Source organism: Eubalaena glacialis, chromosome 3, assembly GCF_028564815.1.
Source record: "Eubalaena glacialis isolate mEubGla1 chromosome 3, mEubGla1.1.hap2.+ XY, whole genome shotgun sequence".
Taxonomy (NCBI): domain Eukaryota; kingdom Metazoa; phylum Chordata; class Mammalia; order Artiodactyla; family Balaenidae; genus Eubalaena; species Eubalaena glacialis.
Window position 1 is genome coordinate 168,799,897 of NC_083718.1, and position 16,690 is coordinate 168,816,586.

Sequence of the window (16,690 nt, forward strand, 5' to 3'; positions counted from 1 at the left end):
AAGGGAAGCAAGGATTATTGGGAGCTACTTGGAGGCCGGCTACTACCATAGTTCCCCCCAGTGATTCATGTTCCTCCCTCATGCAAAATACCCTCACCCCTACCCGAGGCCCCACAAGTCTCATCCCATTACAGTGGAGGTTCGAGGTCCAGGATCTCAGCATCTAACTCAGGTCCAGGCACGGATGAGGCTCACTGGGTCCAGCTCCTCAAGGATGATTCCTCTCAATCTGCAGACCTGAGAACGAGGAACAGGTTATCCACTTCCCTCCACAAACCTAGAATATGGTGGGATGGGCATCGGGTAACCACGGTAGACGTGCCCATTCAGGATGCCCCGTTCAAGAAGGGAGAACAGAGGAGGCTACAGGAGTCGCCAGTCCATACCAGGGCATGTGTTGGCATTTCCTTGATTAGGACTCAAAGCCCGGAGTGATTCTCTTTCGCTCTTGGTTCCACCCTGAGTCATCCTTCCTTTCCCATGAAAGGTAGCCTGCAGAGTTGTTTTCTCAGCCTACTTCCTGCTGCTTTTATTTCATATTACTAATCTCTGACCCTTTCCGTCCATGTGAGCAGTGTTTCTGCCAGATGATTCTCTTACTCTTTGTGGGCTTTTTATGAATGTTATCCAACAGTGTCTCCAAGACAAGCCTTACTCCACGTTAGGTTTCTTCTGAAGCTGAGGGACAGTGCCCTTAACAGTCTGAGGAGCTGGGCTGTTGAATGGAGAGGCTCTGTGAGGCACGCCCATAAAATTCTGAGAGAGCGTTTGATCCAACAGGTCTCTGAGGCGGCACCTTAGAGCTTTCTGCGGTCTTAACAAAAGATTTAAGTCACCCCCGCAGTTTCATCTTTAGACTGTGTCTTTTTGACTGTGTCCTGGATTTGGTCTTTGCCTAGAAACCATTTCTTAATTTCAGCATCATTTGCCATCTGGAGAGGCTGAGGAGTTTCAAAATCAGCAAATCCAGGCTCCTTCCTGTTCTCGTTTTCCTCAACCTCGTCCCTCCTCACATTTCCCGCGGCCACGGTGGGAAGCCAGGTGGCACTGCAGCGGTCTGCCTGAGGTCTCCTGAGCCCAGGCAACGTTCAGTAGGCGTGTCACACCCACCGGGTTACCACCAGCAACAGTGTTGCTAAATTTTCTACTATTTCATAACAAGGATCCCTTTTCTTCCAATTTCCAGTAAGTTTCCTCACGTTCCTTTAAGCCTCCCCAGCAGTTTCCTCAAAGGCCATCAGGCTTCTTACTCCGTCTCTCAGGAAACCTTAGACCTTCACTGCTGCTCTCCTCAAAGTCCCTCCAGCTCCTACCCACTGCCAAGTCCAAGGCCACGCCCACATGGTGAAGGTGTGGTGATGGCAGCACCCATCTTCCAAGTACCCAGATCTGCGTTAGTTACCTACTGCTGTGAAACAGATTACTCCAAGCCTAATGACTTAAAACAGTAATCACTTCTTATCTCAAGGGTTCTGTGGAGTGGCTTAGCTGGGCACTTCTGGCACGGAGTATCTTTCAAAGGCTCAGTCACGATAGCAGCCAGAGCTGCAGTTTCTGAGGGCTTGGAGCTGGAGGACCCCCTTCCAAGGTGCCACGCTCACATGGCAACGGGGGGCTGGCTCTGGGCAAGAGGCCTCAGTTCCTCTCCAAGTGGGCTTCTCCAGAGGGCTGCTTGAGTGTCCTCACGACACGGTGGTTGGCATATTCCAAAATAAATTATCCAAAAGACCAAGGTGAAGCTGCTGCGCCCTTTATGATCCAGCCTTGGAAATCCCATGCTGTCACTTCCACAACACCGTACTGATCTCCGGGGCCAGCCCAGTTCACTGGGGGGGGGGGGGGGGGGGGGCTGGTGAACAAGGAGGTGTCGGGTCACAGGACCACCGTAGAGTCTGGCTACCTCGGGTAAGTCACTCGGCCTCTCTCAAGCTGTAAAATAAGAAGAGCAACACCTTCCTCGAGGTGTGGTCATGAGGATCAAGTGAGATGATGCATCTGAAGGGCAGTGACTGCCAAGCATGACCGCTGGTAGCTCTAACTGATATTGATACTGTGTTTGGTCATGTCCCCTCAGGCTGCCAGGAGATAGCAGAGGAATTCCGTGCCCAGGAAATCGACGGGCAAGCTCTGCTGCTGCTCAAGGAGGACCACCTCATGAGTGCCATGAACATCAAGCTGGGGCCCGCCCTCAAGATCTACGCGCGCATCAGCATGCTCAAGGACTCCTAGGGCTGGCCGGGCACCGGGGTTCCGGCCCCGGGCTCCTCCTCCCGACTGAGCAGAGCCAGCGGACACTCCTGGGGGCCCAGAAATGGGGCCAGTTGAGGGAAGGGGCCTTCCCTGTGGGGCATGGCTGGGGAGGAGGTCCCGGCACCTCCTCAATGGCTCTCAGGGGCCTTTCTTTCTGTGGGAGGGGCGGAGAGGTAGGTGGCGCAGAAGATGGGGCTTTATGCTTGTACATATTGATAGCACTGGCTTCCTCCAAAGTCCCACTACTCTAGCCCCGCTCTCTTCCCCTCCCTCTGTCCCCCATTTTCCAGGGGGTATACGGTCAGGGCTCCCAACCTGAGTTGGGTCACTTCCAAGGGCAGCCATCAGGCCTGCCTAGAGGCCTCGGAAGCCCTTGCCTGCCTTCCTCCACTTCTTTCTCTGGGCCCAGCTAATTCTTCCCGCTGCCAGCTTCTCCCACTGCAGCCTGTTTCTGAAGCAGCCAGAAGGGTTCTCCCCCTTCACCCTCTACAGGTGGAGGGAGAGAAGCTGGGCCCAGTTTGGCCACACCTGCTGGCACAGACGCCTTAACGCTGTGTGTGTGACTGTGTGACTGTGTGGGAGCCTGGACTGACAGGCCGAGAGCCACCCTCTGGCATCTCCAGGTGTTTTGTAGCAAACAGCCACTTAGTGCTTTGTCCTGGACTCCACTCAGCCTCAGGATGGGGAATAGGAAAGAAGGGCCGCCTCAGTGCGGAGAGGCACGATCAGAAAGCGATGAAGATTAGTAGGAGATTTTCCTTTCCAGATGCCGAGGTGTCTCCGCAGCCCCTTCCCGCACTGTGACGTCCCCCTGACTGCCCTGCTGTGTCACAGGCGGCACTGAGGAAGCTGCTGGTGGGCTAGGCCGGGCCGCGCCTCCCCGTCTGCCTGCCCGCCCGCCCTGGGAGCCCAGCGGTGGGGCCCAGGGAACGTCCAAGGGCAGAAGAGCTAGAGTGACCACCACTGAGGTGAAGAAGGCAGCCTTCGGCTTCGGGTCCCACACTTCTCTGCCTCTGGAACTTGCTGGTGGCGGTCTGAGCTGCCCATGGAGGAGGCGGGGCAGGAAGGGCGAGGGCCTGCCTCTGACTTGCCCGGTCCTCTGCAGACTCCTGGGGAGAGTGGGACTCTCCCTGGGGGGAGGGTGGGTGCCCTTCTCAGCTTGTTCTATTCCCCACTCACACCCCCAGGCAGGGTTGGAAATGAAGGACTTTTTTAACCTTTTGTTTTTGTTTTTTAAAAATAAATCCGTAAAATCTGTTCCTTCTGTGCCTTTCTCCCCTGGGGATGTCTTTCTGTGGTCCTGAATGGCTACTTTTCATCTGTCAGGAGAGGGGTGGGTCCCTGGGTTGGGGGAGGGATGACCACCTTAACTGGATAGCATATCCTCCACGCTTCGCTGGGGCTGGGTCCTTTGAGGGTGCCCTTGGCCCCAGTCCACATGAGAAAAGCAGATCCCACCTCTGTTCTTCACACGGGTGTCCCCTGCAGTGTGAGGTCCAGGGCCCCTTCAACTCTGAGCCCCCCTACCCAGCACTGCCACCAGGGAGACACGATGCTGTTGGGCCAGGGATATCTGGCACACCTGAGGCGGAGCCCAGACCCTTCCCTCCGCCGCAGACACCTGTGGTGGTTGCAGCTCCGCGTCCAGAACTGCCCTTGGGGTGGCTTTGGCTCACTTGACACCTGAGCATTTTCTGGATGCTGCAATAGCAAACTATTAGGAGAGTCTCTGCCTCAAGGAGGTGACACCTAAGCCTCGAATAAAGGAGAAGGGCCTTCCAGGCGCAGACTGCTCGCCGTGCATTCAGTCTGTAACAGCGGGGCTCGGGGAGATAAGCAGGGACCTTTTAAGAGCCAGTACCCATATCTGGACGAGAACTCTCTGCAAGGCCTTTTAAAATATGGCCACTACCCGGAGGAAGAGGAGAAACAAACTGGTTACTGGACGAGCCAGAGGGTGGAGCCAGGACTGGAAAGTCTGGTGGTCCAGGAGGTCGGGAAAGGCGACGAGGCCAGGGCAGGACGCTGGGCCGAGGGGGAGTGGCAGGGGGCAAGGACCTCAGAACCTCGGGGAAAGTGCCTGGTGGAGAGGGCGCCTCGGGAGCCCCCTGCGCTGCCCTCCCCACTCCAGGCCAGGCGGGCTGGCCCACCGTGGCCCGTGCAGCTGGGCGAGTCTACACTGGACCTCCACTTCCCCTTTCTGGAGGACAACGCCGGGCCCACACTGAGTTTGTCCTTATGTGTGTGGTGGAGAAGGGAACTAAAACTCCTGAAAGAGGATATGGTGGATTTGCAGGACTGACTGACACAGGTAAATATCAGTGCTGTTTCTTCACTCTGGGTGAAAGGCCCCAGTTTGAAGGGTGCCTCCTTCAACATACATTTGCTCCTGATGTTTACACCTTACACAGAATTTTGCAAAACTTTTTTGATCATGACCAACAGTTTAAAAAAAGTTTCCCACCCTCGTATATGTACTTGAATATATATAACTGAAACAAAACAATCACAAAACAATACCTACCCTGACGTACGATACATTCTGATATTTTCAATTCCCTTCCCGTTCATACTTTTAAAATCTGTCATGATCCGTAAGGTTGACTTCATGGCCCTCTGATGGATCATAACCTGCACTTTAAAAAAACCCTGCCTAGTGCAAACCTTCCAGAACTTTTCCATGTAACTACCTTGTGTGGCTCTCACCCTGTCCTGGTGGCTGGTGTACATACCTGTTTTATTGAAGAGATCACGGGCTCCTCAAGGTGAACTGTCCAAGGTCACAATCAGGTGACCGGTGCCCTTGAGATCCGGCTGAAGCTCTGCGCAGAACAAGGTTCTCCCCGGGTGGCAAACACCACAGTCTGGCCCGAGGACCACGACACTGAAGAGGGGCACAAGGAGCCCTGGGGAGGAAGAGGAGTCAGTACAAAATGTCTCAGCGCCTCTGGCCAACCAGAGCCGGCCTTCCATCCACCCTCTCCCAGGTGATTGGCCCCAGGGGGCTCCTCTCTGGGTAGTTCATCCCTGCTTGCTCCTGTGGGTGTGGTTTCCGGCAGATGGCCTGAAACTGCTTTGTCCCAGTCACCAAGAATGGGTCATTTCTTCCCTGGCTCTGAGCTGAGAAGGTTCTTGGCAGGCTGTCCCACCAGCTTCCTGTCATGGCTCTCAGGCGAGGACTCAGGTGAGGGGGGACACTGCCAGTGTCAGGGGGAAGATGGGGCGGGACAGCTGTCCTGAGAGGAGTCCAGCCTGGTGGCCAGAACAGTCAAGGAGGAGGCACCAAGGCTGGCCTGCTGAGAACCAGCTGAGCCATAGAGGTCCTGGGAGAAGGCGACTGGAGGACATCACCCAAGGGGTAGAGACGGTCCAAGGAATGGATGGTGGGGTGGGGGAAGGCTGCATCCTGGCAGATCTCGTAGCCTGTGAAGAGCTCAGCGACTCCTCCTGCTGCCCTAAACTCTGAGCCCCCTTGGTGAGCAGAGAACAGACTTCGGGGTGCACCTTCCACTGTAACTGTGAGCCCTCTGTTCCAACTGGGAGTGACTGTCCAGGACTGCAAACTTGTTCCCACTTAGGAACTAATGACTGATCTTTAACCTCTTCCTGAAAGCAAGGAGAGTACAGGAGCAGGGCATGAGGCCACCTTGCGGGACCACCTTCTGCAGGTGGAAGCGGGGTGGAGGGGCGGGGATCCTTTTGAAAATATCGGAGCAAGGAACTGGGAGGAATGGGTCAGGCAGGCGCCTCTGTGGACTAGGGGCTCCCAGGCTGGGCCATGGGAGGGGGCGGCAGGAGCCTGTTGCAGGCCTGGGTGTCAGCACCCTCCCAGGACTGACAGCTGGAGCCCACCTGGACCACTTGGGGACAACTCTGCCTGGCTGCCCTAGTTGGGAAGGGCCGGCTAAGAGGGTCAGACGGCAGTGAGGGCAGAGACAGCTCCGCTGCAGCCTTCTCCTGCCCCTGGCACCTCCCATGCCGTCCCTCCGGGGGGGCAGTCTCGCTTCCAGGAGCGACTGTAAAATATCTCAATAATTTTTATATCGATTACATACTGAAATGATATTTTGGGTTACATATTGAAATGATATATTAGGTTAAATTAAAATACTAAAATTAATTTCGGTTGTTTCTTTTCACTTTTTTAACATGGCTACTAGAAATTTTTAATTTACGTTCCTGGCTCACGTTATATTTCTATTGCGCAATGCTGTTCCAGATTTTTTCCTACGTTTTTATAAAACGACATAGAAACACATGTCTGTAAATGCACAGGTACACAGGTATAGGGGCTTCCCCCCTCACAGACGTGCAGCCAGCCTCTATGTACAGTTGTTACTTCCTCTTCCACTTGATTCTTTAGGCCCTCTTTTCCCGAGAGCACATATAAATCTACCTCATCCTTTTCAGTGGCCACGTTGCTTTCCATTGTATAGAAATGCACAATTCATTCATCCAACTCCCTAAGGACGAATAGTGGGGTTGTTTATCTCCATTTGCTTTTTCCAGCAGTGCTAGGAGAGCATCCTTGGCCTGCCCGCTGTGAAGTCTCCGTTTCTAGAGGTGGGAAAGTTGGGTCTGGTGTGAGTGCTTGAAATGATTTTGCAGGCTCCTCAGGCAGGGCTAAGAGAGGTGGACTTCACCTTGCAGTCACTAGAAAGGCTTAAAAACACTTGTTTTTCCTAAATGGCTAACTCTGTACTTTTCCTTCATTAAAAAAGCAATAAAAGCACATTACGGACAACTGGGGGTAAAAATAAAGGGAAAAAACCCTCCCATAACTTATTACACAGACACTTAAGTTTTTCCTTTCAGCCATATTTGCTGGGGCATGTTTTCATTGCCAGATTGTAACCACAGTGCCCATCAATTTTAGATCCTGCTTTTTTCATTCACGGTTCTTGTGCAAGTTTTTTCTATGTGACTGCAGACTCTTCATAAAAAGTTTATTTAGCCAGTCCCTTTGCCTGGATGCTGGGGCCTTTTTCAGTTGTATCTGAGAGGCCTGCACAATGCCTTCTCCACTGGTGCTCTCCAGCCCACGTTCAACCAAGCTCAAGTCTCCCTGCCTGAAAGAAACACACGCACCTCCATCAATCCCAAGCCCTCAGCCCCTCCAGTTACCATCCTCTCCCTTTCCTTTTACAGCCAAACTTCCGGAAAGAGCCGCTTCCACCACCACCACCCCAGCCTCCACTTCCTCCTCTGCTCACTCAGTCCCCTGCCCATCCCCAACCGTGTCCTCGGTGCCTGGGCCCTGGCTCTCCTTCCTCTGCTCTCCCCCTCTCCCACAGCGTCCCTGCCCTCCTGGTGAATCCCAGAACTCTCTCCCGAGCCTGCCTGCCTGCCTGCCTGCCTTCTGGGCTCCAGCTTCTTACCCCCAACCAGATTATCAGCCACCATCTCCTTTCCTGGTCCCCCAGCCCTGTCCCTCTCATCAGTGACCAAGTCCTGCCCATCAACCTCCTTGACAGCCATTCATCACCTACTCCTCCCCAACCCACTGCCAACACTCACCTGTCTTCCCACCTCCACATGCTCCCTGGTCCCTGCCCCACGTCCAGGCTCAACAGTTCAGCTGGAGTATCTTCCAAGTAAAAATGTGACAGCATCACTCCCTGAAGGAAAGAGCTTTCAGGGCTCCCCATGGCCTTCAAGATGAAGTCCAAACCCCTTATCCTGGAATGTGGGCCCTGGGTGACCTGGCTCAGGCTTATCTCCAGCCTCAACTCTCATCACTTCCTATCCACACCCTATACCCCGCCCCTGCGGCAGGCCTGCAGTTCCCCGTACTTTCCAAGCACTCTCACCTCGTCACTTTTACACAGTGCTGTTTCTTTTTCATGGACCTCCCTTTCCCCTCCACTGCCTTCTTTGTGTGGATAACTTTTAGTTCTTCAGGTCCTAGCTTTAGGGTCACCTCCTCCAGGAAGCCTCCCTGACTTCTCCCCAATGGTATCTTATCATTTGCAAGATAATGGTATCTTGTATTTACACTAATCACAGCCTTCGCTGTGCTGTGTTCCATTCATCTGTTTGCAGTCTGTCATGTGACCCCATTCCCCTCCCTTCCTGGCCATCCACATCTTCCTGACCCTGCTCCCTTAAAGACAAGGTCTGTGTCTCGCTCACCTCTGAATCCTTGACCTAGCACAGTGCTTGACTCTGAGCTTGTGACAAGTATAGGCTGAACGCATGAATGAGCAGAAGCTAGTGAACATCTTGATGCATAAACTTTTCCCATGCTGAAGATGATCTCCTTTGAACAGATTCCCAGAAGTTGCAGTGATTGGATTAAAGGGGATGACTAATGAAAGCTTCAATTCCCACAGCTAAGTAGCTTTCCAAAAAAGCTGTAGCAATTTACATCCCACCAGCAGGTGTAAGAGTACCTGTCTCGCTGTATTCTCCCAGTGTGGCTATTTTCATTTCTTTCTTTTTAAAAAGTGCTCATTTTATAGGCAAAACATCCCACTGAGTTCTAATCTGTAAGTCTTTGATTACTAGTGAGGGTGAACATTTTTCCATATGTTTGCCTACTAAATGCATTTCCCCTTCGAGGATTTCCCTGTTCATGTGACATGGACAGTTAAGGCAGGTGGTGTTTTATGAGCTGACTCTGGGGGCTGTGTCAGGAGTGACTGGGAGCAGGGAGGTCGCTGCTGCAATGGTCCTGGTGGGGGACGAGCAGGCAGGGTCACTGGGGGGGCCGGAGAAATAGGAGGCCAAGCCAACCACCCACCCCTGGGGACTGACAGAGGGCGAGGCAGAGGGAGGGGTCAGTGCACCCAGGTTTCACCAGCTGAACAGAAGGGGTGTCTGCCCTGAGATGCACAGGCAGATACGTACACACACAACCGCAAGGGGCCTCTCTGAGCTATTTACTGGATACACCTGCTGAGGTACGGTGAGGTGGGGTAGCAGAAAAGGCAGGGGCGGGAGGGTCTGATCAGGCAGGCTTCTTGAAAGAGACCAGAGGAGGCAGATTTTGGAAGGACTCATACAGCAGGGAGGGGAGCTGGGAGGTTGTGCAGAGAATCCTGAGGGCTTGTTTAGGAATAATACTACTAATGATAATCAACAATAGCTAAAGCTTACTGGGCTTTTACTGTGTGCAAGGCCTTGTTCTAATCACTTAGCAGGTATTAACTCAATATCCATCGCAGCCCTCTAAGGTATGTATTCTTATTATCTGCATTTCTAGACAAGGAGACTAAAGTGCAGAGGCCCAGAACCTTGCCCAAGGTCAGACAGCTAAGAAGTGGTGGCCTGGGATTCGAACCTGGGGGTCTGGCCCCAGTGGCCAGGCTTCTCACCATATGGGTCTTGTCTGTCTAGAGACACCAGAACCCAGAAGGGCTGAGGAGAGTTGGAGGAGACCCCCCCAGAGGAGCTTATTAAAATTCTCAACTTTTAGGGCCCTTCTGGAAAACAAGCAACCATGGACAAATCCCAAAGTCCACCTCCTCTGAGCCAGCAGTGGGGTCGCTGAGCTCTGCTGGAGGGACCCGGCCCCGTGACTGGAGCTGCCATACACACGTGGTCCCTGACCGCAGCTGGCCCTCCGGGCAGCCCAGCAACTCAACCCTAAGCCCCAGACGCTCTCAAATCCCAGCCACCAAGCCACAAACCTCCCTGCATCCCCTCCCAGACTCTCCCCTGTCCGAGGTCAATCCTACCCAGGCTAAGCACCCCAACCCCTAACATTACTGTCCTCCAAGTTTGCTGCCAGGAAAAGCAAAAAATTATATATCTAAATGCTCATCACAAGGGACCTGGTCAGGTAAATGATGCCACCTCCAGTCAATGGCATATTAGGCAGGTGGAAAAAAGGGTGAGGAAGTGCTTCAAGTACTGAGGTGGAATAACCTCAAGGACATAATGGTCAGTGGAAAATCCAAGGTGGAGAACAGCATATCACTGTGCTACCATTTGTGGGGGAAAAATAGAGGAAGGGACAGAGGGAAGGGAGAGAGAATTTGCTACCATATTTATATTTGCCTGTATGTGCATAAACTATCCCCTTGCAGGGGAACCGGGTGGCCGTGGCTGGGAACAGGAAGGACTGCACTGTCTATACTCTTTTGTACCTTTGAATGTCTGTGCCAAGTGAACAGAATAATACATTCATATTAAAACGAACAAATAAATGAAACATTGAATTACCTCATTTTTCATATATATGTGTGTGTGTATAAAAATATATGCAGAAATGAGTTGACGACCCCCCCTCCCCACCCCCCAGGGCCTGGAAGAGAATCTTCTGATCCTATTTGCACTTGGCGTCTTAGAGCTGCTCCTGCACGGGCTCCCTGTAGTCAGGTACAACCCCCTTCGCCCAGCACTCGCGATGGGACCAGCGGGGCAGGATTAAAGTGGCTCTTTCCAAGTGCCTCCTTGAGGGATGGAGAGTGGCACCTGTCATGGCCCGCACAAGCGTCCTTGTGGGCTCTCCCTCCTTATAAGGAGCAAAGCGAGAGGGCTCCTGAGCAGGCCAGCATGCCCCTCACTGCTGCTCCCACCCCACAGGCACCTGGAAGTCCTCACCCCCATGGGTGTCTGCCCTTTGGCCAGAATGTCCCTGCTGAGAGACAACTTCACAGGTCCCCTGCATCCTCAGTAAGGAGCTGCCATCTCTCCCATTCCGAGGACACCCACACACCCTACAGAGCCCAGAGTTCCTGCCCTCCTCACATCCCCCACCCTGGCAGGGCTAGGCACTCTACCCAGGGGCCCCATCAGGTAACACATCCCCAATACTCCGCTGGATCTGGGAAGAGATTTCTAGGGGCAGGGCCTGGGTGTGACCCATCAGTGGGTCCCTAGGGCCCAGGACTGGGGAGGTGGCAGTGACCATGCATCAAGCAGGCAGATGAATGGACCTGTCTCTCCATCCCTGCCCTGGCCAGGGCCCAGCCTGAAGTCCTGACCTGTACCTGCTGGAGGGCCCCCATTATTTGGGATGGCACCTTCGACCCAGATGTGGCCCAGCAAGAGGCTGTACAGCAGAACCTCACCATTGGTCTGACTGTCTTTGCTGTAGGCAGGTAAGGCCCAGGGAGGGGAGCGGTGCTATCCAAGCAGGGAGTGGGAGGGGGTGTGCACATGATGTAGGGGTGGAGCACCCCATTCTCCTGGGCTGTAGGATCCCAAGATAAAGCGAGAAGCAAAGACAGCACCCCTTGTCCCAGACTCCCAGCATGAGGGCAGAACCATCCTTTCCCTTCCCCTCCTCCCTGGAGTCCACCCAGCCCAGGCAGCCAACGGCTCAGCATCACAACCTAGAAGGAACCTGCCCAGGGCCTGGGGCTGATCATCTGGAGGCCTTGGGTTTGCGGTGAGAAAATGATGGAGTCTTTCAGGTGAGAGGAGGTGAGAACTGGGTAAACAGAGGGGATGGCCCGGCTGCAGAAGCGTCCGTGGAGGTCAGCGGCTCAGGTGCAGGCACACAGAAAGGGCCGGGCGGGGGGAGGTTCGCCAAGAAAGTCTGAAGGCGGAAGAGGGGCTGGGGAGCTGAGGGCTTTTGCAAGGGAGTGAATCTGGGCTGGATAAAGAGGGATGTGAAGAAAGGAGGATGCTGAGAGTGGTAGGGTCAGCAGACCAGAGGAGTCAGTGAGGAAGGACTGTTGGGGGTGATATCACAGGAAAGTGGGCTGGAAGGACAGGGGGGTCAGAGAGTGGGACGGGTGAAGCTGCAACTTGGGGTGGGGGGCAGACTGATGATGACCAAGTCGAGGGAGAGGCCATGGGGGCAAGTGACTGAGGAGCGGGGAGGACAGACAGGAGAGGAGGCCAATCAAAGAACTAAGGGGCCCCCAGGCATGGAGAAGGAACCCAGAGTGGGAGGTGGAGAAGAAACCTCAGGGGGCTGACCTGCCCATCTCCCCATTATGGATGTCAGGGTGTCCAAGCTGGTATTCACTTTCCAGTAGTGATGCAAATGGGACTCCTGGCTTAGAGTGGCAATCAGATCCTACAGTCCTAAGGTGCAGAGAGGTAGAGTTCAAGGCAACTTAAGGAAGAGTTTCTAATAATGGAACAGGCTGCTTTGGGAAGGCACTGAGAGCTTTGCATCCAGGAAAAGATATCCAAATGCCTGGGGAAGGAATTCTGTCTTCAGAGACCCCAGACCAGCGGTCCCCAACCTTTTTGGCACCAGGGACCAGCTTCATGGAAGACAATTTTTCCACGGACCAGGGGGTGGGGGAGGAGGGAGGGGGATGGTTCAGGCGGTAATGCAAGCGATGGGGGCAGATGAAGCTTCGCTCACTCACCTGACGCTCACCTCCTGCTGTGCGGCCTGGTTCCTAACAGGCCGCGGACCGTTAGCGGTCCGCGGCCTGGGGGTGTTGGGGACCCGTGCCCCAGACAACTGCTCAGGGCTCCTCCAACTCCGCCCCTCACACTCTAGAAGGGAGAGAAAGCCAGGAGGGCCCCTGAGAGGCCTGGGGCAAACAGGACTGCTGGCCTCTCCAGAGCCTTGGTGCCCCCACTTCTGTTCTGGATGCTGAGCAGGGTGTTCCTGCACCAGCCCTAGGGGTCAGAGTCTCTGAGTCCAGAAATTCCAGGCTCCTGAGGTCCTGAGTTCCAAGGATCTATGAGTCCAGCACCCTGGGATGCTGAGGCTTCCAAGGTCTCTGATTCCAGTTTCTCACAGTTCCACCCGGAATAGAGGAAGTGCAGGTAAGGGTACAGGCTCCAGTGCCAAGCTGGGTTCAAATCCTGGCTTTCACTTATCAACTATTGCGTATGCTTGCTTGCACAAGTTACTGAAGCTCTTTGAGATTCAGTTTCCTCACCTGAGAGATGGAGATAATAATGGTGAGGATTAAATGAGATAATGCACATTACTTTGAACACTATCTGCAACATGACAAATGTTCCAAAAGATCAGGCATTAGTATGATTATTTTAGAACCCTGGGATCCCAAAGCCTGTTCATACAAAGTTTCCAGTATTCTGAACGTCCCGGTTACCTATGTAAGGAATCACCACAAACTCAGTGACTGAAAACAGTTCATTATTACCATAGCTCATGATTTTGTGGCTCAGGAATTCTGACAGGGCTCAGCAGCAGGGGGGGCCCCTCCCTGCTCCCAAACGTCCTGCGGATGACTGGCGGGCGCCTCTCTCCATGGCTAGCCTGGGCTCCCTCACTTCGTGGCAGCATCTGAGTTCTGACACTTCTTTTTTTTTTTAATTTATTTATTTTTATTTTTATTTTTATTTATTTTTGGGTGCGTTGGGTGTTCGTTGCTGCCCACAGGCTTTCTCTAGTTGCCGCGATTCGTTGCAGTGTGCGGGTTTCTCACTGCGGTGGCTTCTCTTATTGCAGAGCACAGGCTCTAGGCGCATGGGGTTCAGTAGTTGCGGCACTCGGGCTCAGTAGTTGTGGCTCGTGGGCTCTAGAGCGCAGGCTCAGTAGTTGTGGCGCACGGCCTTAGTCGCTCCGGGGCATGTGGTATCTTCCCGGACCAAGGCTCGAACCTGTGTGCCCTGCATTGGCAGGCGGACTCCTAACCACTGTGCCACCAGGGAAGCCCTGAGCTCTGGGACTTCTTAAGGGAAGGGTCAGAGCTCTAAAGAGACAAAGGCTAACGAGCCGGTCCTCCCAAGGGCCAGCACAGCATCCCTTCCTCGGGACTCTATTGACCGAAGCCGTCAGGGAGAGCCACGTTCAAGCGGGGAACACAGGGCCTCTCGGGGCAGGGGTGTCAAACAATGGGTAATTATTTTTAATCCACCTCGGATGATTCCGGGGCTGGACAGTTCTGGAGTTCCAGGGACTGGAGTTGCAGGGTCACAAGGACGGGCGAGGGGAGGGCTGAGAAGCCCGACGTCTCCGCGGATGGCAGAGTGCGCCGAGGCCCGGCTGACTCAAGACGGCCCCGCCCCGCCCGGCAGATACCTGGAGAAGTACCTGGCGCGCTTCCTGGAGACGGCCGAGCAGCACTTCATGGTGGACCAGCGCGTGGTGTACTATGTGTTCACCGAGGGCCCGGTCGCCGTGCCCCGCGTGCGGCTGGGCCCGGGCCGCCGGCTGCGCGTGGAGCGCGTGGCGCGCGAGCGGCGCTGGCAGGACGTGGCCATGGCGCCCATGCGCGCGCTGCACGCAGCGGTGGGCGGGCGGCTGGGCCATAAGGCACGCTTTGTGCTTTCCATGGACGTAGACCAGCGCTTCAGCGGGACTTTCGGGCCCGAGGCGCTGGCCGGGTCGGTGGCGCAGCTGCACGCCTGGCACTACCGTTGGCGGAGGCTCCTGCTGCCCTTCGAGCGGGACGCGCGCTCGGCCGCCGCGCTGGGCCCGGGCGAGGGCGACTTCTACTACCACGCGGCCATGTTCGGGGGCAGCGTGGCGGCTCTGCGGCAGCTGACGGCCTACTGTGTGCGGGGCCTGGAGGTGCGCTGGCACGACGAGAGCCACCTCAACAAGTTCTTCTGGCTGCACAAGCCCGCCAAGCTGCTGTCACCCGAGTTCTGCTGGAGCCCCGACATCAGCCGCCGGGCCGAGATCCGCCGCCCCCAACTGATCTGAGCGCTCAAGGAGTACGCCCTGCTGCGCGGCTAGCGGCGCCCTCGGCCCGGAGGCCCGAACGCCGGCGGGGCCCTTCTGGAAGCAGCGTGGCGCTGGTGGGGGAGGGGGAGGGCAGGGAGACTGCGTGAATACCGCCCCCGCGCAGGGTGGCAGGAGGAGGCCTGGCCTTTGGGGAGCGCCTCCCCGAGGCGGGCTATCCATCCTTTCCCTGGCTTTCCACGGTGACCCAGATACCGCCAGCTGCCTGGAAACCTGTCACCTCTGACCTTACTGAGTTCAGTGGAGGCCCCCGAAGAGACGCTTTAGCCCCTTCCCCATATCCCCCCACTTTTTTTAATGGGACTGAGGCACAAAAAGGGAACAAAACTACGTAAGGACCCAGAGAATCTGTGAGTCAGTCTGTGAGGTCAGCAGCTGGAAAGCCAGGACTGGTCCTCAGGTCAAATAGAGCTGCCACTGGGCAGGAGCCCCAGATAGAGAAACACAGTGGCATCCGGTTCACCTCCGCCGCCCTCGGCAAAGTTTGTACATATTTAAGTAATATGATAATAAAATACATTATTCCGAAGTGTCCTATGGCCCTTTCTCCTAGAGACTCCAAGTCCATAAAAATGACATTTCCTCGCCATGGGACCCATATGGCTGTTTGGCCACAGTGTCTGGGAGATAAATTTCCTCATCCATGGCTGCTGTCCAGACTCTTCATCCTCAATAGGGAAAGACACATGTCCCGAACAGAAGCGTGAAGTCATCAGGCTCTCCAGGAAAGGTGGTTCCCTCCGGGAAATAGCTGTGGGGATGGGGAAGTTATCTGCTGGAAGTCCCTGAGGTATTGTCTGACAGTTGAAAAACGGAGGCCCGGAGAGGGTGGGACTTCCCTCCAGGTCTTCTGACCCGTTTGTGTAGTGTTCTCATAGACCTTGCATTTTTAACAGGCTCCACTATTTTCAGGTAGGACAGCAATTCTGGGTCTAAGCCAACTCTGATGGTTTTCACATAGTAACAGTTTTTACAAACACTTCCAGTTGTTGATGATGTAAGAGATATCTCCCTTCTCCCAAGCAGTTCCAAGGTCCCAGTGTCTCCTGCCTCAACTAGATTAGCAGAACCCAGAAGACCTTTTGGACTCTGGGTTAGAGCTAAGAACAGGCTAGGTGTGCCTAAGAACAGGTTATTGCTTGATGGCTATAGGCTGACATCCCTTCCTCCGGTGGGAGACTGTCCTCCACCTTACACTGCCTTCATCATTCACCAAGGGCCACACACACTGAGCCCTGGGCCAGCAGAGACCTGAGCTCAGGCCAGTAAGATCTGGATGGAAATCTGCTCCTCTTCTGACTCTGTGCGTGGCTGTGGACTAGTTCCTTACCCATGCTGAGTCTCAGTTTTCTCATATGTAAAGCGGGGATGCCAATCACCCTCCTTGCAGGGGTTGTGATGCTGCAGAAAATAACTTGCCTTCTCCCTCTCCTTGCCTGCCCCTTCTCCAGCAAGTTCGTGGAGTGCAAAGGAGTCGCCGAAGGACAGCCATTTCCTGTTTTAAAGAGGAAGTGATGCCACGAGTCAGGGGTTTGCAGGTGCTGGGCTGGGGGAGCCTCATGCTGTGGGTCAAGACCTTCCTGAGGAGGGGGAGTGGTAAAAGAAGCTGCAGCGGAACAGAGTGGAGGACCTCCTTTGTCTTCCCCAGAGGCCCAAGGTGCGGGTGGGGCAGGCTCAGGTGTAGAGAGGCTCAGGGCAGCAGCAGGGATAACAGGGGATAAGCTCCTTCTGCCGCTGCTTCCATCAGTGTCCCTGTTAATCAACACTATCCTCAGCACCCACGCTGGGACCCTCAGGGACCGCGTAAGCTCCTGAGAGCTTCCAGGTGAGCCGGTGAAAATCAGACTCCCATTCCCCCGAGTGTCA

General features: G+C 54.7%; 2 protein-coding genes across 4 annotated transcripts in view; both read left to right on the top strand.

The window, feature by feature from the left end:
• The window catches only part of PHC2 (polyhomeotic homolog 2), a 101,606-nt gene extending 98,099 nt beyond the window's left edge, over positions 1-3,507 (top strand). For all 3 annotated transcript variants that reach the window (XM_061184521.1, XM_061184520.1, XM_061184519.1), the window contains one exon: positions 2,075-3,507. In XM_061184521.1, coding sequence (XP_061040504.1) covers positions 2,075-2,229 — 155 coding nt within the window. In that variant the 3' untranslated portion in view covers positions 2,230-3,507. The remainder of the gene's footprint in view (positions 1-2,074) is intronic.
• A 7,294-nt stretch (positions 3,508-10,801) lies between these two features.
• A3GALT2 (alpha 1,3-galactosyltransferase 2) lies at positions 10,802-14,785 on the top strand. The gene is made up of 3 exons (XM_061186833.1): positions 10,802-10,869; positions 11,160-11,297; positions 14,155-14,785. Exons 1-3 carry the CDS (start codon positions 10,802-10,804, stop codon positions 14,783-14,785), a joined length of 837 nt encoding a protein of 278 aa, XP_061042816.1.
• Positions 14,786-16,690: the final 1,905 nt, after the last annotated feature.